This window comes from Ceratotherium simum, chromosome 26, assembly GCF_057802395.1.
Source record: "Ceratotherium simum simum isolate JZ-2026a chromosome 26, ASM5780239v1, whole genome shotgun sequence".
In the NCBI taxonomy this organism is placed as follows: Eukaryota; Metazoa; Chordata; class Mammalia; order Perissodactyla; family Rhinocerotidae; genus Ceratotherium; species Ceratotherium simum.
The window spans coordinates 21,366,764-21,393,113 of record NC_141925.1 but is presented as its reverse complement, the minus strand read 5'-3'; the positions used below and the strand labels follow the sequence as shown (position 1 = coordinate 21,393,113).

The 26,350-nt window shown below is 47.5% G+C and overlaps 1 protein-coding gene across 2 annotated transcripts; it reads left to right on the top strand.

The window, feature by feature from the left end:
• The first annotated feature begins 7,265 nt into the window (after positions 1-7,265).
• UMOD (uromodulin) lies at positions 7,266-20,013 on the top strand. Of its 2 annotated transcripts, none has more exons than XM_087417165.1 (10): positions 7,266-7,362; positions 8,559-9,335; positions 9,436-9,543; positions 10,790-10,998; positions 11,984-12,132; positions 14,004-14,249; positions 16,913-17,075; positions 17,673-17,754; positions 18,813-18,854; positions 19,952-20,013. In XM_087417165.1, the coding sequence occupies exons 1-10, from the start codon at positions 7,266-7,268 to the stop codon at positions 20,011-20,013; spliced, it is 1,935 nt and encodes a 644-aa protein (XP_087273291.1). The 2 variants fall into 2 exon arrangements, with proteins under 2 accessions (XP_087273291.1, XP_087273290.1); XM_087417164.1 differs by having other exon boundaries at positions 9,436-9,554; positions 10,795-10,998.
• Positions 20,014-26,350: the final 6,337 nt, after the last annotated feature.

Here is a 26,350-nt window from a genome sequence, read left to right as displayed (position 1 = left end):
TCTACTCCAATAAAATTTTATATCATTGTGGTGGGTGGGTGGGGGCTTGATAATAAAAGCCACTGAATGTCTTTGGCCCTGTTTTACTCATTCCCACTTTTTCCTGGTTGGTGCTGCCTTAGAAGAGCTGTTTGGCCTGGAATGCAAACACGGCTGCAAGGGAAGCCATAATAGCAACATTTGATGAGTGTTTATGACAGGCTGGGCATTCATCTGGTTCTCACAACATCACTGGGAGCTAGGTTTCCTTATACCTGCTTTACAGATGAGGAAAGTGAGGCAAAGAGAGGTTAAGCAACCAGTCAGGATCACACAGCTAGAAAGCCCTTGAGACATAATCCCAGGCAATCTCACTCTGGAGACTGCACTATGCACACCACCTCCACCAGGTTGAGGTTCCCAGAGTTGGAATAAAACTTTCAAATGAGGTGGATTGATTTTTTTACACTGTATTTTGGCACAGTGAGAAAGAGATCAAACCCCAAACCTGTCCCTAGTCTTCCTCATCTCAATAAGTGAGATGTTGCTCTCAACCAACAATGCGCTAGGATAATCCTCAAGTCCCTTCTTTCTTTTTACCACCATGTAAGTAACTCCACCAATCCATGTGACTCCACCCACTTCCCTCCATTGACCACCCAATTCCCTCCACATGACTCCACCCACTTCCCTCCATCTCCACTGACAATCACCCACTATTTCTCAACTGCAGAAGTCTCCTAATTGGTCATTCGGCTGTCACTCTTTACCTCTCCACCCTCCAAAATCCATATTGAGATGATCTTTTAAAAAGCCGTGGTCATGAGGGCTTACAACACTCTAATGGCATCTTTATTGCTTTTAGAATAAAATCCAATCTGTTTACCATGCCTTCAAGGCCCAGAAAATTCTGGCCCTGCAGATCTCTTCCTCTTTCCTCTCCCTCACATTTTCTAGGCTCCAGCCACACTTCTTATCTATTCTCTGAACAATTCACTCCCTTTTTCTCTCTCTCTCTTTCTCTCTCTTTCTGTCATTGTGGCTGTTCCTCCTCCCTAAATGTACACAGAACACACTTTCCCAGATCTTCACACAGCTGTGTCCTTTTCATCCTTCACATCTCAGCTCAAATGTCACCACCTAAAAAGGCCTTCCTAGATACCAAATCTGAAAGCATCTTATGATGTTGCTGTGCACTTGTTTACTACCTGCTTCTGCCGTTGGGGTGTAAGCCCCAGGAGAGCAGACATGTCTATTCTCTTCCCCACCGTATTCCCAATGCCTAGAACTCTGCTTTGACACAATAGATGCTCAGTAAATAAGTATCCATGGATCAAATGAAATTCCATATCAGGCAGCATCCCATCTCTGAGATACAGGATTTCATAGTCATCCCAAAAGGGAGAGATGCTGACAGTGTTACCCCAAGACCCAAGTTAGATTCTGTAATAGTTTCCTATTATTGCTCTGACAATTACCACAAATTTAGTGGCTCAAAATAACACAAATTTACACTCTTACAGCTCTGGAGGCCAGAAATAAGAAATCAGTTTTACTTGGCTAAAGTCAAGGTGTCATTAGGGTTGGTCCCCTCTGGAAGAATCCCTTGACTTGCTTTTTCTAGCTTCTTGAGGCCACCTGCATTCCTCGGTTCTTGGTTCCTTCCTTGAATCACTCTGACCTCTTGTTTCCATCCTCACATCTCTTACTTCCTCTGACTCTAATTTCTCCTGCACCTGTCTTACAAGCCTCATTGTGATTGCATCAGGCATGTCTGGAAAATTTCCCCATCTCAAGATCCTGGCCTTAATCATAATCACAAAGTCCCTCTTGCCATGTAAGGTAATGTTCACAGGTTCTGGGGATTAGGATATGGACATATTGGGGGTCATTATTCAGTTGAAAACAGACTCACACTGCTGATGTGTGACATTCATTTCAGCCAGGTGATAATAGACCTTCTCTTGGGAAAAGGAGGCAGGTATTATGTTAGGGACCAAGGTCTCCACAAACCATCCGGGCCTCTCCGCTTTCTAGCTGTCATGTAAAGTGAAGACTGTGCTTTTTCAGGCCTCCTGAGCCCATTCCCACAGCTCCCCCTACCCCAAACCTGCCCACATCCAGATGAAGCAGGGAACAGCCTGGGGCCCTGGAACTCACTGGAACCAGATGCCCCAACAGGAGCAGGTGTTAGTATTCAGGACACGGTGCGAGGCTCACCTGCCTCAGGCTTAAGGCCACGTGGCTGCTGGTCAGAGGACAGGTCCACGGGGGCTGCTAGGACTAAATCACATGGCACAGAACCCTGACTGGCCACGAGCCAGAGAATGGGCGCACTACCTGCAGGCCCCCCCGGGTGCAATCTGGGGGCTCAGATTGGGGTAAGCAGTATAGATGTGCTAGGCAAGTGATGTCCCTCTGTTGGGAGGGTCTTCTCCCTTGGCTCATTTTCTGCCCCCTCCCAACACACACCACTCTCATTCTAATCCTGTGAGTTCCGTTTGATCAATTTTTCAATACTTTCCACATGTTACCTTCACTCTCTCAAAAAAGACCTAAAACCACTTACCCCTTTAAGGCTCTTCCATGGCCGAGCATGAAATGTTCTTTACTCGAATGAGTGCAATACATCATAGGGGTAAATTTGAGTGAGATTGGGGCTTTAGTATGGACTTGGCACTGGCTAGCTGTGTATTCTTGGGGACTTGACTCAATCTCTTCTTCTGTGCAACACGGGTTGCTGTGTTTCATTGCATGAGACAATGGATGTAAAAGCACTTGGCAGTATCTGACCCAGGAGACACTCAGTAAGCGACAGCTGCCACGAGTTTTAAGATCAAGTCTCCTACCCATGTCTAAAAGTTAAGCAAGAACAGTGTTCCAAGAAGGAGGGAATGGCTGAGAGGTTGAGTAAGGTTCATACAAAAACAAATCTTTTTTGAGCCCTTCTCTGGAAGTAAGATAAAGAGAAAAACAGTGACTGAATTCGGCAACATGTATGTCTTTGGTGATGATGAGCCACGTTAATGGAACTGGGAGTTCAGAAAGAGTGAGGTGCAGAGAGTGCAGATCAATCTTTTGAGAAATTTGACTATGAAATGATGGAAAATAGGATGGCAGCTGGAGGAGTCGTGGGGTCAAAGGAATGTTTCTGTAGAAGGGACTCGTAGATGAGAATACTCCAATGGATAAGAGAAAAGTGAAGATACAGCAGGAAGGGGTAAGTGAAGGTGGGAAGGAAAGGTTATCAGAGCACAAGAAAAAGAACGCTGTCTCCATCCTGACAGGAGAGGAGATGTGGAAGATGAGTCTGCAGGCAAGTAGACCAAGAACATGAGGGAGGCATTGCTTAGTCATTAATGACATCATTAAGTTTGCAGGGCTGAGGAGAGGGTAGGAGATTTGAAGAAAGAGTGGAGAAACGGCCAACTAGAGAAATAGCACAGGATAATCCAGCTGTGTTGAGTGAGGGTGATGCTTATTGTTTTAAAGTGTAGCTTTTATATTATTCAGGTATGGCAAGGCCAGCATATCAGGAGATGACTGGCATTGACAAAATGGTTTATTATAATCACGGATTCCAAGAGATGGGGGCACTCCATGACCTGGGGGACCACACAAGGAAGCAGCAGGGTTGGTCAGGAGGCAGAGGGAGGGGGCAAACATGGGCAAGAGCCTTTACTGTGGTTTCTAAGGGAAGGAACGAGAGAGGGAGGGTAAGCAGGCTTTGGATTGGCTAGTTTGAATAGTTTCAGCAGGCTCTGGGACCTGGGAATTGTCCCTAGTTGTTTGGTATCCGTCCCTGCGGTGATTAGGGCAGGGGAAGAGTGGTCCTGAGTACGAAAGCCCCATAATGAAGGGTTGAGGGATGGCTAGTTTGCATATGAAAGGCATGCTCTCAATCCAGTTGTTTGCTATCTCTAGAAATTAGTTAGCCCTGGGAGGGGCAGTCCCTCCAGGAACAGCAAAGTCCCAAGATGTAAAGCATCAAATACAGAAGCTAGAATGATATGGTTATGAGACTTATGAATAATCTCCAGCCCAAACTCCCCATTTTCCTTCCCAGGGCCTTTGCCCAGACAGCTCTGGAGAAGAGATGTGGAAGATGAGACCACCTGGAGCCTCCATCTTTAATCCTTTAAAGACACCCAGACCCGGGTTTAGACAAGGCCTCCTGTTCACCAACCAGAAATGATATTCACCATCCAGGATGGAGAAAAAGAATATTAAGAACTCTTATTTTCCTCTTAAGTAATAGGAAAAAAATAAAAGGACACATTCCTACAGGGAAAAAAAGGGTAAAGGACAAAAACAGCCAGTTCAGAAAAGAAGAATAAATGATAAACAAATGAAGAGATGATAACATCCCTTTTCATGGAAGAATTGCAAAAGTAAGCAACAATGAGATGTTTCTCACTTATCTTTTCGACAAAGAAGAAAGAAAGTGAACAATGCTTAAGGTTGGTGAGTACTGTGGTAGGATGGTAAACTAATTTTTAAAAATCTCTCTGGGGTGCTGTTTGGGACGAGGTATCAAAATTCTTAAGACCGTGCCACCTCTTTGACCCAGCAATTTCAGTCCTACAGAATCATCCTGAGGAGATGACAGCACGAGCGCTGATGGTTGCCCCCACTGAATGAGACAGCTTGAGATGGGCCTGAGGAAGACAATGCAGAGGGTCCTTGTTATATTTCCTGCTCAGCCCAAGTTCATATACATTTGATTTTTCTCAACGTGGGATTGCCATCTACATGGGACTGGGTCAGGAGACATGGGGTTGAACCCAGGCTGTGTCGTTTTCTACCCCTGTCTCTGTGCATCGGCAAAGCAGTATTGGCAGTGACTTCCACAGACAGAATCTTGACTGCATGTCTTTACTTGCATAGTCTCCTTTAACCACCATAACAAAGCTTGGAGATGGGTATCTTCATTTCATAGATGAGGAAAATGACCTCAGGAAGGTTAAGAGCTGAGCCTACTGGCATGCAATAAATGGTTGATCAGGATTCAGATAGGCTAACTCCAGAGTCAGTCTGTTCGATCATGAAGTTATCCACCTTCCAAGGGACCATCCCTCATGAGAACTCAGATTTCTTGTTTCATAGAGTGGGTCTGGTCCAATGATGTCTGAATTATCTTCTGGCTCTGACCTTCAACATTCTCAACGTCTCTCCTGCTCATGTCTGGACATTAGGAGAGCTGACTGAACCTGTCCTTCAGAAGAGTGGCCTCTCCAGGACAGGGAACCTTATGGCCACAGGTACATGCCCCCGTGGGGGCCATGAACATCCCTTTTGTCCTAGACCAGCCTGGCTTCAGATACTGGCCTGTGCCTGGCACTTTAGGTCCACACCGTCCTTGCCAACAACCAAGAAAAAGCCCAGTACCTTGGCACTGCTTTCCCAGTTAATTTCTAACTAAGGAATCTCCTCATGCCAAGAGGTACAAAACAGAGGCGTTGTATGTGTCGGCACAAGTGTGACCCCCAATGTCAATCATTTGGGGTCTCTACCTATTAGGAAAAAGAAAAACAAGAATTCACAGCCTAGAACATTGTGCCAAGAGGGGAAAATATTCCACCCCCCATGGAAAAAATCTCAAGAAACAGAACCACAGAACAATTGCAGGAGAGATTGCAGCCAGGGGCAGACGTATATATAGGAGCCCACACTTGTAAGCACATTAATTCCACCTTTCTGGCTTCAGGTAAGGATATCTTCTGCTCTCTCTTCTCCTTGCCACTTCTCCCCCACCTGGTCTTCTGCTGATTCCCATTCTGTTTGAGGGCAAGGGGAGAGGAAATTAAGAGATTGGACACTATTGTCAGACCTAGACTGAGTCATTACTCTGCTGACTGTTGGCTTCATGATCTTTGGTAAGTCAACCTCCCTCTCTGCCGGCCTGCACTTTCCTAATAACAATGACTACTACTTTTTCACTCATTCAACAAATATTAGTTACTATGTACCAGGCACTGGGGATACGGCAGTGAACAAGAGCATTCACTATGTGCTGGGCCCTGCTTTGCATATACCATCTTAGTTAATCCCCATGACAACAATGAGCAGTTAGTTATCACCCACTGTAGTGTTCTTCAAGCTGTAGGTCACAACCCGTTAGTGGATCATGAAATCATTTGTGGATTATATCTAGAATTTTCTTTTAATTAAATACAATAAAATACGTCAGCAAGCAATGCAGACAATAATGATAAGAATTGTTTATAAAATTTTTATTTCGTGTGTGTATGTGTGTATGTGTGCAAATGCCCACACATGCACAACCAACTGTCCTGAGTCATGGTGTAAAATGTTTTTTTATAGCAGATCTTAGCCACGAAGGCTTGGAAAACACTGCTCTAGAATACAGGTTCTTGGATCACAGGGAATTCAGACTGAGCCGGCACACTGTAGGCACTCAATTTGTGGAAGCAAGGATCCCTATTTCATAGATGAGGAACTGACTCTTAGCGAATTGAAATACCTTGTCCAGTGTCACACTGTTAGTGTGAATTGGCCTTTGCATCCTGGTTGCCGGCTCCAGATCCCACACACTCAACCACCATGCTGCCCTATTTTGCTGCTGTAAAAATTGGGGTAGTATTCAACAACTGAGTGAAATAGTAAGTGACAACTCTGGAAACATTAAAATGCATTGTAAAGGTTAATCGACTCTTGAGTTACCTCAAAGCCACTTCTTTACAATATGTGAGTTGCATGAACTCAGGGACCTTGTCTGTCCTGTTCATTGTTTTCCTTGGTGTGTAGCTCCCTGTTTGGCATATGGTAGCTACTCAATAAATGCTTGTTGAATGAATAAATGGATCTGGGCAAGCTGAAGTTTTCCCAGCAGGACATCAGGAGCTGGCTGTTAAAACCCAAAGCTGTCTCCAATAAGTGAGTGAGTCCAGAACACTACCCTATCTTCTTGCTTCCTGCTCCAAATGAGAGACTCACGTCTTCCAAATGCAAGGAGACTTGGGGAGCCGAGGCTGGGATGTGGGTGGGAATAAGGGTGGGGCCACAGAGGGGAAAACTCCACCAAAGCAGGGGCCACAGCACTGCACACTTTTTGTAGTTCACATAAATGGCTTCTCCTGGTGTTGTGCAGTGCACATCCAAGGCTCTCCTCCCAACCATGGGGTAGAGAGTCAGATCATGCATTTCTCCCATCCATCTCTGTTTGCAGGACTTCAGGGACAAGGAGGAAACTCCAAGGGGCCAACCTGTCCTTGTCTTTCGGGAAGTCTTCCCTGGACCAGAAGTAGCTGTGAAGAGCAGAAAAGATGGGGTGGCTTTGCTCTCTGACCTTGATGCGGATGGTCATGGTGGTGGTGACCGCCTGGGTCATTATAGCTGCAAAAACTGACATCTCGGAAGCAAGTAAGTAGTGTGTGTGTGTGTGTGTGTGTGTGTGTGCACGCGTGTGCGTGTAGCAATGCAGCCCTTAACAGAGGAGCTCTGGTCCCTCTCCTATTATGCTTTGGATTTGCATAGTCTTTATTCTAAATCCATTTCTTATACTTTAATGTACAGAGGACTCACCTGAGAATCTTGCTAAAACAAAGATTCTCATTCAATAAGTCTGGGGTGTGGCCTGAGACTCTGCATTCCTAACAAGCTCCCAGATGATGCTGATGCTCTGGTCCTTGGACCACACGTTGAGAGCCAAGAGTCTAGAACATCACGAAAGCTCCCTGGCACTCTACTGGAAAGTCAGGAACACCCTGAACCACACAGGAGATTTGAACACACCCAGGTGGCTCCCAAATACTTCCCCTTTCACACTTAAGAGGTCATTCCAACAGTTGCACATTGCCCTCATTCTGCTTTCAGCTTCTCCCTGGAGAAGGGAGCTGAGCGCCTTCCCTGTGCTGGAGTACTTTGGCACACAATAAATACCATTGTGTTGTCACAGTTAAGTGTGCACATTCTGTGGTCCTGCCACCTGGGTTTGTGTCCTAGCTCTGCTGTTTACCAATGGAGCAAGTGACTTAAATATCCTGAACATCAGTTTCCTCATCTTTAAAGTAAGGGTAAATACAAAAGTGATCCCACAGGGCCATTGGGGAGGATTCAACGAGATAATGAATCAAAAGTGTGTATCCCAGTGTCTGGCATACAGTAAGTTCTTATTAAATGACAGCTCATTATCTTTATTGTTACTGTCACCGAGGAGCACACATGTGGCTGCCACTGCTAGGTTGAGCTGGGGAAGTCTTCAGAGGGGAGGCAGGGAAGGAGATCTGGGCAAAAGGCATAAAATGTGCAAAGACGGGGAAGTGGCAACAGGTTCACCTGAATCCTACCCAAAGTGTCAAGAACTCTGCATTATTCCTCTGGTTGTGGGAATGTGGATATTTTAAAAGAAGGAACAGCTTGAAGGCAATGCTTAACACACAAGAACAAATGGTGGAAGTTTAGGCATCATCAGGGGAGTTTTGTTTATTTGTTTTGGAGGGGATCTGCTAGGGACTAAGTCTTAAAGAACAAGGGTACCCTAAGAGACATGGAAGAAGTCTTGGCGTGATCATTGGCCCAGCTGCCCCCGCTCTGAGACTGGGCTCTTCTGTCCGCAGGAAGCTGCTCTGAGTGTCACAGCAACGCCACCTGCCTGGTGGACGGAGCGGCCACAACGTGCTCCTGCCAGGAGGGTTTCACTGGCGACGGCTTAGTGTGCGCGGACCTGGATGAATGCGCCACTCCTGCGACCCACAACTGCTCGGCCAACAGCAGCTGCGTGAACACGCTGGGCTCCTACACGTGCGTCTGCCTCGACGGCTTCCGCCTGACGCCCGGCCTCGGCTGCATCGACGTGGACGAGTGCGCGGAGCCGGGGCTCAGCGGCTGCCACGCCCTGGCCGCCTGCGTCAACAGCAAAGGCAACTACTCGTGCGCGTGCCCCGCGGGCTACTTGGGGGACGGGCGGCACTGTGAGTGCTTGCCGGGCTCCTGCGAGCCAGGGCTGGACTGCGTGCGCAAGGGCAATGCGCTCGTGTGCGTCGATCCGTGCCAGGAACACAGCATCCTGGACGAGTACTGGCGCAGCACCGAGTACGGGACGGGCTACACCTGCGACTCCCACCTGAGCGGCTGGTACCGCTTCTTGGGGCAGGGCGGCGCGCGCATGCCCGAGACCTGCGTGCCCACCCTGCGCTGCAACACGGCCGCGCCCATGTGGCTCAACGGCACGCACCCGTCCAGCGACGATGGCATCGTGAGCCGCTCGGCTTGCGCACACTGGAGCGGCCACTGCTGCCTGTGGGACGCGCCCGTCCAGGTGAAGGCCTGTCCCGGCGGCTACTACGTCTACAACCTGACGGCGCCCCCCGAGTGCCATCTGGCGTACTGCACAGGTGAGCGGGCATGTCCCCCCAACCCCACTCCAGGCCTGGAAGGGCACGGAGGGGGACTGGGGTACATCCTTAATGACTCTCTGTGTCTGTGACCCTGCAGATCCCAGGTCGGTGGAGGGGACGTGTGATGAGTGCAGTGTAGATGAAGACTGCAAATCAGCTAATGGCAGATGGCACTGCCAGTGCAAACAGGACTTCAACATCACTGGTGAGGCCAGGGGGCAGGAGGCCAGGTGCTGAGAAATGTCAGCCACTGAGGGAGGAACACATTCTTGTGTGTGAATTGGGGGCATGTGGGGATGGCCCAGGAGATGCCTATCATCCAATCTGAGTGAAAAGGTGGTCCAGTAATACCCATTAAAGCCAGCAAGAAGCTGTCTGGGCTCCCAGAGTCTCTCCTTAGTTGACCTCAAAGCTCCCAGAGCTTGGGGGACCTCCTCACACATAGCCTTCTTTCTGAGGCCCCCACACCACAGTGGATACACAGGTGGCTGCCACCTGTATGCCAAAGGCTACCAGAGCCATATTCCTGCAGCACAAGAACAGGACTGGCCAGCAGTCGTGGTTTCTCGGGCTGGGCCCCCTACTGACCAGCTGAGGACCCTGAGCAGGGCCCTGGCCATCTCTAAGCCTCAGTTTCCCCATATGTACAATGATTGATGCAGACTAGTCTTTCCCAAACTTCAGTCATGATTTTGGTCACATCCAAGTACCAATTTTACAATTTTGCTTTATGTAAGTTCTACCCATACTGCAATTTTTATTAACTTGTTTTTCTTCAAATTCGTGGAATCCTTCTTCTTTTAAGTAAACTTGGGACATTGATGGTGACCACTGCGTCTATCTGTGGCAAGTAACACTTACTTTAGATAGAAGCTAACAGTAAACCTGAATACAGTGAAAGAAAGTTATTAGATTCCAGCAGCTGTGTAATACTTTAGTAAAAAAGTTAAAGAAACATCCAGCTAGATGCTGTTGCGTGCCCCCAAACACTTAGCCTGAAGTCCGCACTCTGCTCTTTTAAAAGGGAAGTTAGCAATATATGGCGTTAAAAACATGAGCAGCTAGTGAGGACTGTCTCCTTGTTGAAGAAAAGATGGAAAGAAATTGCAGTTAACTTATTTTTTGTTTGTTTGTTGTTTTGTTTTGTTTTACTAGGATTCAATGTTATTTAATACTGGGGCAGTGAACCACCCAAAAATAATACTGTTTTTCACATACAGCCCACACTTAGAGTAAGATGGGGCTGATGGTTTGTCACTTGGATCCATCCAGTGATGCTTGGAATCCAATTTTGTGTTTCTGTCACTCTGAGAGGAGAGACCATAGCGAGATCAGACCGAGTACCCCTAACTGGTGGCAAGCCCGACCAGCTGGGCCTGGGCCCTGGGGATATGGTGGAACCCCAAATTGTGGTCACAGGCCTCCAATCCTGCCTTCCCTGCCCATTTCAGATCTCTCCCTCCTGGACCGCAGGCTGGAGTGTGGGCCCAATGACATCAAATTGTCCCTGAGCAAGTGCCAGCTGAAGAGCCTGGGCTTTGAGAAGATCTACATGTACCTGCGTGACAGCCAGTGCTCGGGCTTCGCTGAGAGGGGCGACAGGGACTGGATGTCTGTGGTGACCCCGACCAGGGAAGGCCCCTGTGGGACACTGATGACGGTACATCCTGGACAGTGTGGGACAGGGTCAGAGCACTGCCTGGTTCAAGCCCCAGCTCCACCATTTACTAGTTGTTTGAGTTTGGGTGAGTCATTTAGCCTGGCTGTGCCTCAGTTTCTTCCACTGTAAAATGGTATAATAATAGTAGCCTCTTTGTTGGGTTGTTAAGAGTGTTAAATGAGTTAATGTGTGTGAAGTGGTTGGGACAGTGACTGGCACATAAGAAGTGTTCAATAGACATTAGCTTCAAGTAAAGAGGACCATCCATGATGATAGTTCCCCATTTTACAGATGGGAACAGTTGGGCTAGACAGAGCAGTGAGGGTTCTAAGCCAGTAGGTATCAACACTGGGTTCAGAAGCAGGTCTGCTTGTCTCTGGTGGTCCTGGGAGGCAGGGTCAGCATCACTGGTATTTGGAGAATCAGAATCTTGCCTACAGAAGTCTCCTCGAAAGGCACTGGGAGTCAGTATTTGTATGAGTGATGCACTGCTTCCTTCCACCTCCCTCATCCCCCAAAAGAAAAGGAAAGAAGACAAAAGAAAGGAAGAAAGAAATTAATTGTCATTTGTTCAGCACAGCGTTTGAAATTCCACCATTAATGATGAGTCTGCATGTGGTTTTTAGACTTTTTAGTGTTGGAGAGAGGAAGCATGGGGTAATGCGAAGAACTCAGGCTTATTAGATCCCGCGTGCTGTGGGCGAGTCATTCAGAGTTACTCAGTTTCTCTGAATCTCCGTCTCCTCATCACCAGGCAGGGAGGTGGTAGCCCTGCCTCTTAGGGTCATTGAAGAGACTAATGCAACGATGCAGGAGGAACGTTTAGCTCAGAGCCCAGCACATGACAGGTGCTCATAAATGGCCACTGTTGTAACTTTTGATTGTGGAAGCTGGGAGGCCAGCTCCCAGGTGGCTGGAGAAAACTCCTTTGGTTTTGAGTCCTGCTCAGATTCTCATGCCCCTTTCTCCCATCCCCCCAACACAGAGGAATGAAACCCATGCCAAGTACAGCAACACCCTCTACCTGGCAGATGAGATCATCATCCGTGACGTCAACATCAAAATCAACTTTGCGTGCTCCTACCCCCTGGACATGAAAGTCAGCCTGCAGACCTCCCTGCATCCAATGGTCAGGTGCGGCCAGAGAGGGTCCCCAGCACCACTGGCCGGCTCCACCCCACAACCCCTTAACCACCAGGCCCTCAGATTCCCTGTCGACTGCCACCCATAAGGAGCTGGGTGGGGGGGCTGGCAAGCAGTGTTGGCCAACGAAGGAGCCCAGCTAGAAAGTCTGGAGCCTGGATTCAAATCCAGGCTCTGTCACATACTACCCAGATGGCTTTGGGAAGTTGATAGCCCCACTCTGGGTATCAGTCTTCTCATCTGTGAAATGGCTTTAGCAATACTTGTACTGCCTTTCTTAGAAGCACAACAGTGCTCTGCAGATGTGAATCAAATATTAGGGTTTCTGGCTTATTGGAGGGGCAGGGTGGTTGGACCAGAGGGAAGGTCGGAGGGCTCTCAGCCCAGACCTACTGTGGGATTTGGAGCAAATCATATGCCATATTTGGATCTCAGTTTCCTTCCCTGTCTGTAAATAGAAGGAGTTTGATTAAAGAGGGCTTTACAAATTATGCTTCTTGGAGTTTGAGGGTCTTTAAGGGGTGCCTTGGGGATGCCTGAGGAGTGAACCAGAGAAGTTCCATCCATATTGGGTGCCACGTGAGGTTTTATTATTTAAAAAAATAAAAGGATCCTTGCTAAATAGAAGTGAAAATCTCTGAATAGGATGAGTCACCAATGATGCTGATGTTGGAAAAAATTATAATTGTAATTATAACAAGCGTTTATCAGGAGTTGACTATACGTCAGACATTGTGCTAAGTGTTCTACATGGAACATCTCATTGAAATCGTAGAGTGCCCTAGGAAGGGTAGGTATTATTATTATTATTATTCCCGTTATACAGATGAGGAAATTGAGTCTCAGAGAAGGTTGAATAACTTTGCCGAAAGTTGCAGAGTCTACTAAGTGGCAGAACTGGGATTCAAACCCAAGCCGTCAGGCGGAGAGCTGCCACTCGACCACGACCTTCACCTTGAAGCTTTCCCGTGGTTACATGTTCTCTGGGCCAACCAGACTCGGGGAAAGGCCCTAGGCACTGATGAGGGTGCATGGCTGACTTTGGGAAGGAAGGCTGCTCATTGTCTACCTTTGGCTGGAGCATCTTCTGGCCAGGCAGTGCCCTGGAGCAATGTGGCCATGTCCCAGGCCTGGTAGACTCCAGGGAGCAACACATTTGTTTGCAAATCTCTCTCTGGTTTGAGCTGGAAATCTTGCCCCAGTTCAATTCTGAGTCCAAACAATAACCTAGTTCTGTAAAGTGGACTTCCGTGTTACTGAATATTTCTCATGCACCTTATTTCCTGGGGCATCAGTCTTAACAATGTCCTTTATTGAATCATCCCGTGAAGTCTACACCAGTGTGGCTGTTTTCAATGTAGTTAAAAATAACCCATTTAAAAAACTCTAATCTTCTCCTGTAAGTGGGGCCAGACTCTGACTTAGGCCGGTGGAACTCATAGCCCATCCCTTTTAACTGGTCCGGGTTGAGACCAAAGAAGGAATCTAGGTGAGTGCCTTGGGAACTTGTTTGCTGCACTTCTTGAAGGCAAGGGCCACCAAGTGAGGGGGTGGAGATGTTATAAAAAATGTGGTCTGCGTATCAGCAGCAGCAGCATCACCTGGGAACTTGTTGGAAATACAGAACCTTGAGCCCCACCCCAAACCTACTGAACCAGAACCCGCATTCCAACAAGATCTCGAGGGGACCCGTGTGTGCTCATTGCAGTGTGTAAAGCAATAGTTGGTGGGTTCCAGTCCTCCTGCTGGATAAAAAATGCAAATACCTGCCAGGGACTGCCCAGGAATGCAGACCAGAAAGAGGGGGCCATCTGTTGCTGTTCTCAGCTCTGGTTCTCTCACCAGTCCCTCTCCTCCCACAGCTCCCTAAACATCAGCGTGGGCGGGACAGGCGTGTTCACTGTGCGGATGGCGCTCTTCCGGAACCCTGCCTTCACGCAGCCTTACGAAGGCTCCTCAGTGACCCTGTCCACCGACGCCTTTCTCTACGTGGGCATCATCCTGGACGGGGGCGACGTGTCCCGATTCGCACTGCTGATGACCAACTGCTACGCCACGCCCAGCAGCAATGCCACAGACCCCTTGAAATACTTCATCATCCAGGACAAGTAAGGCCCATGGGTGGAATTCGGGGAGTCTTTGGACTTGGGCGGAGGACAAGTACATCTTGATATTCATTAACCTCTAGCTACAGTTCAGCACTGCCGTCCACTATGAATACAGGCACCAAACCACAGAAGTAATAGCGGGACACGTGAAAACATTTACACTCATCAATACTTTTTAGTTACTATAGTATTGGAATTTCTACTAGATCTTATATTATTTAACACATTATCAAATATATATACTTGTAAATACATATATTTATATATAATAGGTATGAAATATATAATGCATACATCAAATGTTTTAATATTTTGAGAACCATGCTTCAATTTCATTGGTTTCCTTTCTAATCTTACATATTTTATGCATTAAATTTTTAATATAATTGACATATGTTAGTTTCAGGTGTACAACATAATATTTGATATTTGTATATATTGTGAAATGATCACCACAATAAGCCTAGTTAACATCTGTTACAATTTTTTTTTAAATCTTATGCCTTTAAAACATTATTTTTGAAGTGGAATGCATGGGCTTTACCAGATAACCAAGGGGGTCTAGGACTCAGAAAAGGGTAATAAATCTGATGGAAAGGCATGCGCAGGGCAGGAGGAAGGCTGGCAGCTGGCTGAGAGGAGTGATCTGGAGGCACAATCAGCCAAGGGCCAGGTGAAACAGGGAGGGCACAGGTGTGCTGCTTTTCACTCCAGGCATTCGAGACCTGTGAGCCACATCATGAGAAAGGAGTTCACGTTTTCATTCATCAATTGAACAGATGTTTTTGGAAGCTTACTGTGTGCCAGGCTTGTGAAAAACACAGTGAACAGAAGGGATGAAAATCTGTGCCTTCGTACAGCTGACATTCTAGGGGAGGAGACGGACAGTTAAAAGTGAAATCTATAGCGTGTTAGTGGTAAAGAGGCTGTAGGAAAACCTGGAAGCCAGGAAAGGAGAGCGGCGTTTGCAATTTTGTAGCGCAGTCAGAGAAAGCTCCCCGAGAGAGACGGAGGCCACTCCTGTTTCAGTTGTCTTAGAACCTGCCTGGTTCCATCAAGGGGAAAGTCTCAGCTGGCTGCTCATCTGACCTTCACACCTCTCCATTATTTGCTAACCTCCCCTTGCAACACAAAGAAAGCCAAAGTCTGTTTTAGGGCCTCTAACTAAAATTTAATAGCACTGTTTTACTTGGTGTTTATTTGTCTGGTCATGTTTTATTTATGGCAAGTGGTACTGGTTTGCTATTTGTGGTCATGATCTGAAGATAATTCTCAAAATAGATTTAGTTCAGTAAAAATGTAAGTAGATTTGAAGAAAAATAGTAAGTAAATAACCATAATACAGATGTTGGGAAACACAGGAAAACATTCAGGAGGATGGTTTCTAGGTAACGAAAAAAAGAACTGGAAAATTTGGAAAACGGCGTGACCTTGATTGGGGCATCATGGAAATTTGGGTTCAAATCTTGACTTGGCTTGTTTTTGGTTCTGAGACACGTCAGCTCATCTCTCTGGATATTTCATGTTCTCATATGTGAAATAGGCGTAAATAATACCTACTGTGCAGGGATTTTTAAGCTTTTTTTCTTTTCTGAGTATAAAAGTATAGCATGTACGTAGTGGAAAGCTTGGAATGTTTTAAAAAAGGAGCAGGAAGAAATGGTGGGTGTGCCTGTGTTTTTCTGTCTGGGCGTGTGTGGGAGCTAGGTTGAGGACCACCAGTCTAGGAAGGTGCCAGAATATCACAGGACGTGAAAGGAGGGGACAAGCTGGCAAGACCCTGGGAGTGGCTGGAGGGGACACGGATGCCCTGCTCGAGTTGAGTGCATGGGGCTGCCAACGACCATGCCAGAAGCCACTCTCTCTGCCTTTCACAAGGTGGGGCCACTTAACCTCACAGGTTTTATTTTGCCAAGTGGAGTTTGCACTTTTGGAGTCAGATCTGAATTGTGGGAGACACAGAGCAGAGCGTGACCACCACCCCCAGAAGTTCCCTTCTCAGTTCTTCTATGCATCAGCATTCAGCCCCTTCTCGAAATCAATTCTGAGCGGATAGTGTGAAACAGCAGAGAGGGCACCCAATTTGCCTGTCCAGAGTGCCTGTGTGTCCTGATCCAGCCCAGCACACACGTGAGTCTCTGCGTTTGCAATTTTGAGTTTCTTTTCGTGTTTTTCGGTACAATTCTGTATGCATGTGGATGGACACACATGCTCCAATTGGTCAGTGGCCCTCAGCACTTAGAAGTTTCCATTGTTGATATTAGTACCAGGCAATAGTACTGGAGTGGAGTGCCAATAAATGGTAGCTAATGCTTCCTGAATGCCATTTCCTGGGAAATCAGCAAGTGCTAACTTGAGGATAATTTCAACTCTGTGCTGATGGCATTTTTACTTTAGCATCACATATATGTAGCACCTGCTGTGTGCCATATACTGTAATAAGCACTCTGAAAACTTAACTCATTTAATTATCACAAGTATCTTGTGATGTGGCTTACAATTATTATTCCTTGTATACAGATAGGGAAACTGAGGCACAGAGAGATTAAGTAAGTTGCCTAGGGTCACACAGCTAATAGGTAGTGGAGTGAGATTTGAAACCAGGAAGTCTGGCTCCAGGCGGTTTCCCTAACCAACCGCCTTATGTGACATAACCCTTGCAGGTGTCCGCGCACCGAGGACTCGACCATCCGAGTGTTGGAGAACGGGGAGTCCCCTCAGGCCCGGTTTTCAGTCCAGATGTTCCGTTTTGCTGGCAACTACGACCTGGTCTACCTGCACTGTGAAATATATCTCTGCGACACCGTGAATGAAAAGTGCAAACCAGTAAGTCGGCTCCCCTCCCTCAGCCTGCTGGCCACACCTCCCCCCCATAACCAAAGACATTTGGCCACAAGGTGTAAAAGAAAAAACCCAAGTATTTCTGCTGTGTATCTCCTTTGGTACAGGGATAGAATGAGGCGTAAGATGAGGTGGGCGTGGCCAGGCAGGAGCCCTAAGCTGCTGGGAAACCAGGTGGGATCAGGGCAGGGCAGCAGGCTGGTAAATGCTCTAGCTTATCTGCAAGCTTGTGTTATGATAATAGAAGCCATATTTTTAAGCACTCTGTGCAACTTATGTGTGTTAACGTTTTAATACTTCACAGCAGCTCTGTAAGGGAGCTTTTTCACTAGCCTCTTTTTCTCTATGGGGAGAGAGGCTCAGAGAACTTCCATGACTCTCCTAAGATCGTACATCTGACCAATGGTGAGCTGGGACGTGAACCCAGGTATCTAGACCTCATAACAACTGCTGCCTCTATCATCCTCAGGCCCCAGCTGGAGGCAGGAGGATGCTCCCATGAGGGGTGTGGCCCACTCCCCATGGCAGGACCACATTCAGCCTCCCTCACAGAAGGGTTTGTTTGTCGCCCTCTCCCTGCAGCCCTGCTCCGGGACCAGAGTCCGCAGTGGGGGCAGCATAGACCAAACCCGTGTCCTAAACTTGGGTCCCATCTCACGGAAAGGTAAGAGGAGAACACTCCTTCCCCACGTTCCTGCGAGGAATGTTCTCTGGGGATGGGGAGGGATGACAGAACCTGGCACTTGAGATCTTATTGGGATCTGAAGAACTGGAGCAAGTGAATTCTGTGGGGTCAAGGTAGACTCTAAGCTGCCTTCCTTTTACCAGTTCTCATTATGTTCTTGTGCCTACTGTGTGCCAGGCCCTGTGCCGGTGGTTGGGGATCTAATGATGAGCAAAAACTGATACAGGCCCTGGTCACATGGAGCTTATGGACCAGTGGAGGAGACATCATTCAAATAATTACATACAATCATGCTTTACTTAACGACGGGGATACGTTCTGAGAAATGTGTCATCAGGAGATTTTGGCATTATGCGAACATCATAGAGTGTACTTACACAAACCTAGATGGCACAGCCTACTACACACCTAGGCTAGATGGTACTAATCTTCCAGGACCACTGTCATATGTGAGGTCCGTTGTTGACCGAAACGTCATTATGCAGCCGTGACTGTATATGTGTATGTATACATATATACACGCATATATATATTAGGCACTCTGAGCTCTTACAACAGAGGGACCAGAGGAGGATTGGGGAAGAATGGAGCTGAGATTTGGAAATTGAGGAGGGATTAACTAAGAGGGGTCAGGGAGAGGGGGGAGGGAATCCTAGGCAGAAGGTATAGCATGGGCAAAGGGCCTGTGGTTGGGGGGAGCCCAGCCTGTTAGAGGAGCTGAGAGAAGGCCAGGCAGGCTGGAAGGAGGAGGAGGTCAGTGTGGGGTGAGCTGATGCAGGCGGGCCAGACTATGTGAGGCCCTGTAGCTCTTTTTGTTTTTAATTGGGATGTAATTAACATGTAGTTCTTGCTAAGGTTTTGGGCCTTGCTCCTGACAGCAGTTGGGAGACCCTTGAAGGGTCCGAAGCAGGGGAATGACATGATCGGATTGGGGTTTCAAAAAGACCACTCTGGCTGCAGAAAGAAGGAGCTTCTCCCAGGCTCCTTGCCAGCAGCATGTCTTTTCCTTGGACTGATCTTTCTCTTTCCCTCTGCAGCTGTCCAGGCCACAGTCTCGAAGGCTGCTTCCAGCAGCTTGGGTAAGTTCAAGTTGTCTTTGGGAGGGACCTGCACCAGAACCTTCCTCTGGGGCTTTTATCCATGGGCCCAGAATATGCTGGAGTGCCTGCCCTGCTGGGCCTGAGCCCAGCATCTATGGAAACACCCAGACCTGGGGCTGTACATGTGCACGTATACCCATGCTGTCCCACCATAGTGCACGCGTGCACACAGACACAGGCACACAACAGGCACGCAAGAACGTACATCATCCAGACTTGTTTGCACACACACGCCAGGTCACATGCATGCATTCATATCTGCACACACAGATGCACAGACAGCTGGAGTTGCACGTATGTACAGACATATACGCACTTGTTACAAACCTGTACACACTCTAGATCTGCACCTTGGGCACCTCCTGAAGCTTCATGGCTCATCTCTAATACCTTTTTCAGGATTCATTCAACAGGTGGCAAGTATATGTTGAGTGCTACTGTGTGCACCATGCTTAGTGCCAGCATAAACACAGACAAGCATGAAACCCTGTTTCTCTGCTACTCTGCTTCTCTGACCGTAAAGGCTGCGAACTAGGAGCCTTTTAATGGCCCTTGACTTGCATGGCCTCTGAATTGCCTGAAAATTTGGATGAAAAGTGAATCCATGTAACTGTTGTCCTTCTTGGCTCCTGGCACCTAGATCCGAGGGGATTTTTACATCAACCTCGTGTTTGACCTGAGCTAGTTCAACCTGAGCTTGGAGCCAGAGAGTCAAGGTGTTCATAAGAGGCTTACCCTCTGTGAATATCCCCCAAGATCACCAAGGATGGTTGAGTAGGTTTGGCACTGCACAAGAGTGCCCTTTTGAGGGGATACCAAGCCTAGTGCTTGAGGAAAGCCTGCCTTTTTCAAATTGGTCCACCTGGCAGTGCAACTTTTTCTATTTTTCCACCCAAGGTGGGCATCTTTTTCTAATTGGTTTTCAGGGCAGATAAAGAGAAAGCTTCCTTTTTCTAACCAATCAACCCAGAAAGGGTATCCTTTCCTAATAGGTCAGTCTAGAGGAGGCATCTTCTGATAGTTTTGCACAAAGGCACATCAGTGCCAGCAGCAGCCCTGCGATTGCTTTTTTTCAGGGCTCCTGAAGGTCTGGCTGCCTTTGCTTCTGTCGGCCATCTTGACCCTGATGTCTCAGTGAGTGTCGGCGGGAAACCCTGCCCTCTGTGGCTACCAACTCGCTTCCTGCTGGCTGCAGAGGTGATGCAAGCTGGTGCTCCAGCCTCAGAGAAGGAAGCACACACTTCAGTCAGCCTGCTCCTGTTCTCGCTCCTTTAATCTTCACGATCAAAAACCAGCGTGTGTCTCTAAATGCTGCCTGCTCTCAAAATGGGACTGGTGATGTGTCTGGACATGAGGCCCCTGTCTCCTTAAAGAGGGTGGCAAAATAATAATAATCTTAAAAGCTCTGTCTTTGAAGTCATTCATTCATTTGACAAGTATTTATTGAGCACCTACTATGTGTAGGTACTGTGCGTGGTGCTGAGGATTCCGGAGTAAGAACAACTAGACTCCATCCGTGTCCTCATGGAGTTCACAGGTCTGGTCAGAGAGACTGAATTCAACTCTAGTTCTGCTGTGTGACCATAGATAAAATACATGATGTCTCTGAGCTTTATCCATCCATCCAACCATTCATTCATTTATTCAAGAAATATTTTCTGAGCCAGCCCTGATGGCCTAGCAGTTAAAGTTCAGTGTGCTCTGCTTTGGCGGCCCAGAACCACACCACTCATCTGTCAGTAGCCATGCTGTGGCGGTGGCTCACATAGAAGAATTAGAAGAATTTACAACTATGTACTGGGACTTTGGGTGGGGGGAGGAAGAAAAAGGAGGAAGACTGGCAACAGATGTTAGCTTATGGCAACTCTTTCCCTGCAAAAAAAAAAATGTTTTCTGAGCCCCTACTATGTGCCTGGCACTGTGCTAGCTGCTGGGGATACAGCTGTGAACAAGTCAGACACAATCCCTGCCCTCCTGGAGCTTAAGGTCTGGTGGGGGAGGGAGAAGTTGAACACCTGATTACAAGGGGGTCAGGCATTGCAGAAATGGAGGGTATAATGGGGCAGCTGCTTCTGTACAATCGGGATAATAAGGATGCCCTCAGAGGGTTCATTCAGTTTTCCAGAAACATCTATTTGAGCACCCAGTATGCGCCAGGCACGGTACTAGGTGCTGGGGAAACACTAGTGAATCAGCAGATACAGTCCCTGCCTTCAGGAGTCTCATGATCCATAGACGTGATGTACCCGACACAACCTAGGGACCCCCTGCCTCCATTGCACTTCTCCCTCCCAGTGCAGAAGATGCATTCCTGTTTACAGAGCCACAGCAGCAGCGGGGCTGGAGGGGATGCTTTGCAAGGGGGCTGGCCCTCCAGGAGGCTCCTTGGAGGCACAACCAGAAACCAAGAGGCAGCTGGGTCCAGGAGACCCAGATACTCAAGAGTCTCTGGACTTCTTTCCAAGTGGGCCAGAGGAAGCCGATGCCAAGGGAAAAGTGTGCCCCGACACCAGCTGCTTCCCTGGACTCCAGCTGTGGTTTTCCAGAAAGACCAAGGCCCTGTCATGTGATTAGAGCCTTGTGACCCCAGGGAAAGCCACATGTGTGTATCAGCAAACGGGCTGTGGGGACAGCGTATCTTGAGTCTAGGGACGTCTTATCACACGCAGACACATGCCAAATCCCCATGCCCGCTGCCTTTATGTAAGAGCTTTACGTAGGAGGACCGCGGTGCTGAGCCCGGCCTGTCCATGGTCAGGTGAGCCCTGGACCGTGTGCAGATTCATCTATACTTTGATTCAATTACAACAGAACATAAAGAAAAAGAAAAACAAAAGCCATGGAAAAGAAAGCACATAAGAATTAACCCTTTTGTCCCTCTGTTCCTTTGGTTTTTCTTTTCCTTTCTTGTTTTCTATCGGTTAGTTTTTCAGCTCAATATTCAACAGATATTTTGAGCACAAATTCAATGCCAGGCACTTTTACGGGCACTGAAGAAACAGCAAGTGATCAAAACAGAGCTCATGCTGGTAAGGAGCTTATGTTTAAAAGGGGGATACATTTAAACAATAACTATGTGATATGTCAGGTAGTGGTCAGCACTTTGGGGGAAAAAAACAAAGAAGACTAGAGCAATGGGGGTGTTCTTTTATATAGGATGGTCAGGGAAGGTCTCTCTGATGAGCAGAGACTGAGAGAAGTAAGAGAATGAACCATGAACCGGGGGCGTTATCTGAGGAAGAATATTACAGGCAGTGGGAACAGCAAGTGCAAAGGCCCTGAGGCAGGATCTTGGGTCTTTCCACCAAGGTTTAACTAAGTCTTGGACAGCCATACATTTAAGGCATTACTCACAGGAGAGGGTCTGAAGCATGCATATTGTGATTTGTTCCATTTGTTTACTCAACAAGTACTTACTAAGTGCTAATTAGAACTGCAAAGACAGGATCCCTGTCCACAAAGATCTTACAGCCTTCAGAGGGAGACAGATAAGTTGGCGGGCAGTTGAGTGTGATTGGAATCAGCCCAGAGAGGCAGAGGAGCAGAGAAGAGAAGCACCAGCCAGCTGGTGTTTAGGCAAGCCTTCCTGGAAGAGGTGAACCTAAATGATAAGTAGTAAGAGGCTGGGCAATCCAGGCAAAGGGAATAGGATACGCAAAGGTTTGGAGGTGAGAAGAGTTCAGGGAACCACAGATTGGGTGGAGCATATGATGTGTGAGAGACAAGCTGTAGAAGGAGGTAGGAGCTGTGGACAGGGTCAGATCCCGGGAAGCATAGAGTGCCAGGAGTGGGGGATAATGCTGAGAGATGATACTGTGGCATCTGGCTGCAGGGGAGATAGCAGAATCAAAGGGGACAAGAATGAAAGCAGGGAGACCCATTAGGAAGCTGTTGACACCACCCTCGTAAGAGATGATGATGCCTTGAATTAGGGGTGGTGGAGTGGGGATGAAGAAAGAAGGATAGATTCAAGAAATATTTGAAAGGTTGAGTGGCAAGATTTGGTGATTATTGGAAATGCGAGGCTGAAGGGGAAAGGAAGGAACCAGGTTTCCAGCTTGGGGGCCGTTAATTAAGATAGATGATGCAGTGAGGAGGGAGAGATGTAGAGGGATTGGTGAGTTCAGACTTGGACCTGCTGAGTTCAAGGTGCCTCGAGCATCTCAGCCCAAGCAGAGCGGTCCAGCAGGCAACTGGGTAAATGGACCTGCAGTTCAAGGGAGTAGTCAGGGATGGAGATACAGATTTGAAACTTACCAGCCTGGGGATGGTACTCAAAACCGTAAACTTGACACCTCCCAGGGAGAGTATATGGAGTGACAAGTACAATGGGACCTATCAGCATTCTCAGGGACAGCGGGAGGAAGAGAAGCATGATGATGATAGCGATAGATCATGAGTACCCAAGAGAATCAAGACAATAGTGTACAGGCGAGTCGAGGAAATGCAGTGTGCCTGCAGCAAGCAGCAAAAAAAATGCATTGACAAGATGCCCGAAAAACTGCCCAGTGGACTTGCCCATGAGATGACCTTAGCAGGGGAGTTTTAGTGACGTGGTTCAGACTGGAATGGGGAAGTCAGAAGAGGGATGGAGGAACTTACTTTGCAAAGGAGGAAGATCACCTTATCAGAAGTTAGGGGAGGAAGTGGAGGATGGAGGTGGATGTTTATATGTCTATAAGGGAAGGAGACACAAAGGTTAGTGAGGTTAGGCGTGGTGGTCTAAATTTTCTTAAAGTAGGATGCAAGGCACCTGCTGAGAATGGGAGAAAGGCGGGAGAGTAAGTGGGTAGTGATGGCTGCAGAGACTGTTTAAAAGGACAGAAAAGGTTGAGAGTGGCCATTGGGTAGACTAGGGTGAGTACCCAGCCAAAATTAATGGATCAGTGGGCTATTTTGTGGGCCCAGATGAATTTCGAAATCCTGCATTTGTAATCGTTATAAGTTCCACATTTAGGAGATTTTTCTCCAAATGCACTAAGAATAGAGAGAGTCGCTTGTAGCACCTTTTCTTTGTCCAGGTTGAGGTTCTGCTGGAAGGTGTTACCATTGCCAGAACCCCCATGCTTCCCACCCCCAGGAACCTTGGCTCCTTAAAGAGTCCCGAGTAACACAGAAGAATCAATGGCCACTTGTTCTGCAAAAGCTTTGACTCTTTTATCAACTCCATGATGTCTACCATGCCATGAAAGCCAGGTCTAAGCCTGGCGTTTAAAAGTCGAAGAGGTACGACCTCTGTTCCATACGTTCCAATCTCTAGGGTAGCCCACATATCAGAATTCTGATGTTTATTTTGTCCAAGGGTCTTGTCTCTCTTTTGCTATTCCATGATTCACCATCACCCAATTGGCCCTTCCAGACTCCTCAACATTGAGTATCTGAAGTTGGGTAGATGCTATGGGCCAAAAATGGGAAGTACTCATCCCCTCTTGCTTATTTATGCCTTATAACTGGCTCCAAGCTGAGTGGCGTCCAGACAGAAGCAGAAGTGTTCTAAGGTGATTATCTAGGAACACAAGGTACGATTGGAAATCCATTTTGCAAACAAATGCATGTTTGTTTTCTCTCCACTCCCCTTTGGGTGCTAAGCTTCCTTTTGATTAATGTTTGCTTCCTAGTAATAAATATGGCACCAGCTTCATTGATTTATTGTAAGGATTCCACGTGAGAAGGAATGGGTGCATGGCACTCAGCAGCGCCCAGGGTGTTCGGCATTCAGTACACACTGCTATTGTTTATAGAGAAGTATTTGTATGAAGGGGAGACTGCTGGAAGGGTTTACATTGGGGAGAGGAGGTGACAAAGGCCCTTTCTTTCACCATCCTTTGCAGTTAATCGTTTATCTTATCTACATCCCACAAGCCTAGCATGTGCCTGGGAGATTAACTCCAGGCATACTTCAGCACCAATCACAGAGGGCCACCTGGGTGAGAAATTGCAATAAAAGGACGGTCCACAGCAGGCTTGCATTCCCACGGCTGGTCAGAGGAGGAGGAACGCTCTGTGTTCTCACCCAAGGTAAGTCCTGCTTCAAGCCAGGCAAGCTCTCTCCTGAGCTGGGTGTGGTCCCGCCAACCTTGACACACTGGACTTGCTAGGGTTGTTTGTTTCTGGAAACTTTTAGAACCCTACAAGGAGTTTAGACCCTGGCCCCTGTCAAGTGCCCCAGATATTACTCTATGTCCAGCTCAATCTGATTGCAGCCAACTGCCCCCCTCACCCTTGCCCTGGACACCCTACCAGGAAGACAGGCCTCTACTTGGGATCCCATTTCTAAGAATTACCGGTCCTGGGTTCTCTCTCATAACATATTCATGATATCCCTTCCGGAAACAGATCTCTGTCTTCAACTGAAGTCTTCCGGGGGCAGTAAGAAGCCATCCAGAGACTTGCCCATTCAAGGGAAGAGTTTCCCAGAAGAGGAAATATTATTTATTTGCGTGTCGGTAGGCTCTTCACAGCTCTTTATTTCTACCCACCCCCCCAAATTTCTTTATTCATTCATCCCTCAAACCTTGACTGCACACCCTTTGTATGTCAGACACTGCTAGGAGCAAGCATAGGGGCTCAGTCTAACTTGAAATCTACCTGCCTAGAGGACACTTTGGGGGGTCTCTCAGCACAGTGCCTGATGTACAGAACCAAGAAAGGGCAGCCATGACTTTTGTCAGTAGATTCACAGTAACCCTCCCCTCTAATCGCCAGGAGCCTCTACCTCAACCTGAGTAGGAACCCACCTGAGACCTTCTAGAATATTCTGCAGTGCTGGCCAGCTCTAAGCTTGCTTCTGGTTTCCCTGCTGTCAACCTGTAGTGTAAACTCTAACAGTTGGGTTTATTTCTTTCTTTTTATAATACAAGTGCCTGAATTAAGCTTTGATTGCAGAGGCATCCACTTCATAGATGGCTATCTGCGATAAACACATTGCCAGCCACCTCCCCCGCACTGAGGCGCCTTTGTTTTAGAGAACTTGGTTGATTTCAATAACTGACCATTTTGGCTACCTGTTTTTCCTCTTCCCTATGCTTTAAATTCCCACTCATGTTTTAAATTCACTAATAAAGAGTAAGCCTGCAAAACCCTAGGCAACCCCCCAACCCCAATTAAAGCAGAACCCCAGGCCCATAGCGTGCTCTCTCTCCCCCCACGACCTCACTGCATGGCCCCAGGTGTGCCAAGTAATTTCCAGGTCCTGTAATTAATAAGCCTTTTTTTGTTCCAGTTTCCTGATGTTTATTGCCAAAGGGCTTCTTATAATCACAGTGAGAACCACAAGGCTGGTCTAGCCACAACATTGGTTATTGATAGGCTGAGACTGGCACACAGCACCATCCTGTCCCCTTGGGAAGTCTCCTACTCCTGTTACCCAGCTCCTTCCTGCAAGTCATGCCTGCTTTAAACAATACAGCCCTTCATGAAGGAAGTCGTTAGCAGTTTCTGAGAACATGGGCCTGGGGCCTTCAGCAAGCTATTTA

What these genes read in the sequence shown, in the direction of transcription:
- UMOD (XM_087417164.1), top strand. Translation starts at nt 7,266, where the DNA reads ATGGGGTGGCTTTGCTCTCTGACCTTGATGCGGATGGTCATGGTGGTG. An exon ending in CCATCTGGCGTACTGCACAG is followed by an intron (nt 9,336 to 9,435) that starts GTGAGCGGGCAT and finishes GTGACCCTGCAG; the next exon opens with ATCCCAGGTCGGTGGAGGGG. An exon ending in TACTTCATCATCCAGGACAA is followed by an intron (nt 14,250 to 16,912) that starts GTAAGGCCCATG and finishes TAACCCTTGCAG; the next exon opens with GTGTCCGCGCACCGAGGACT.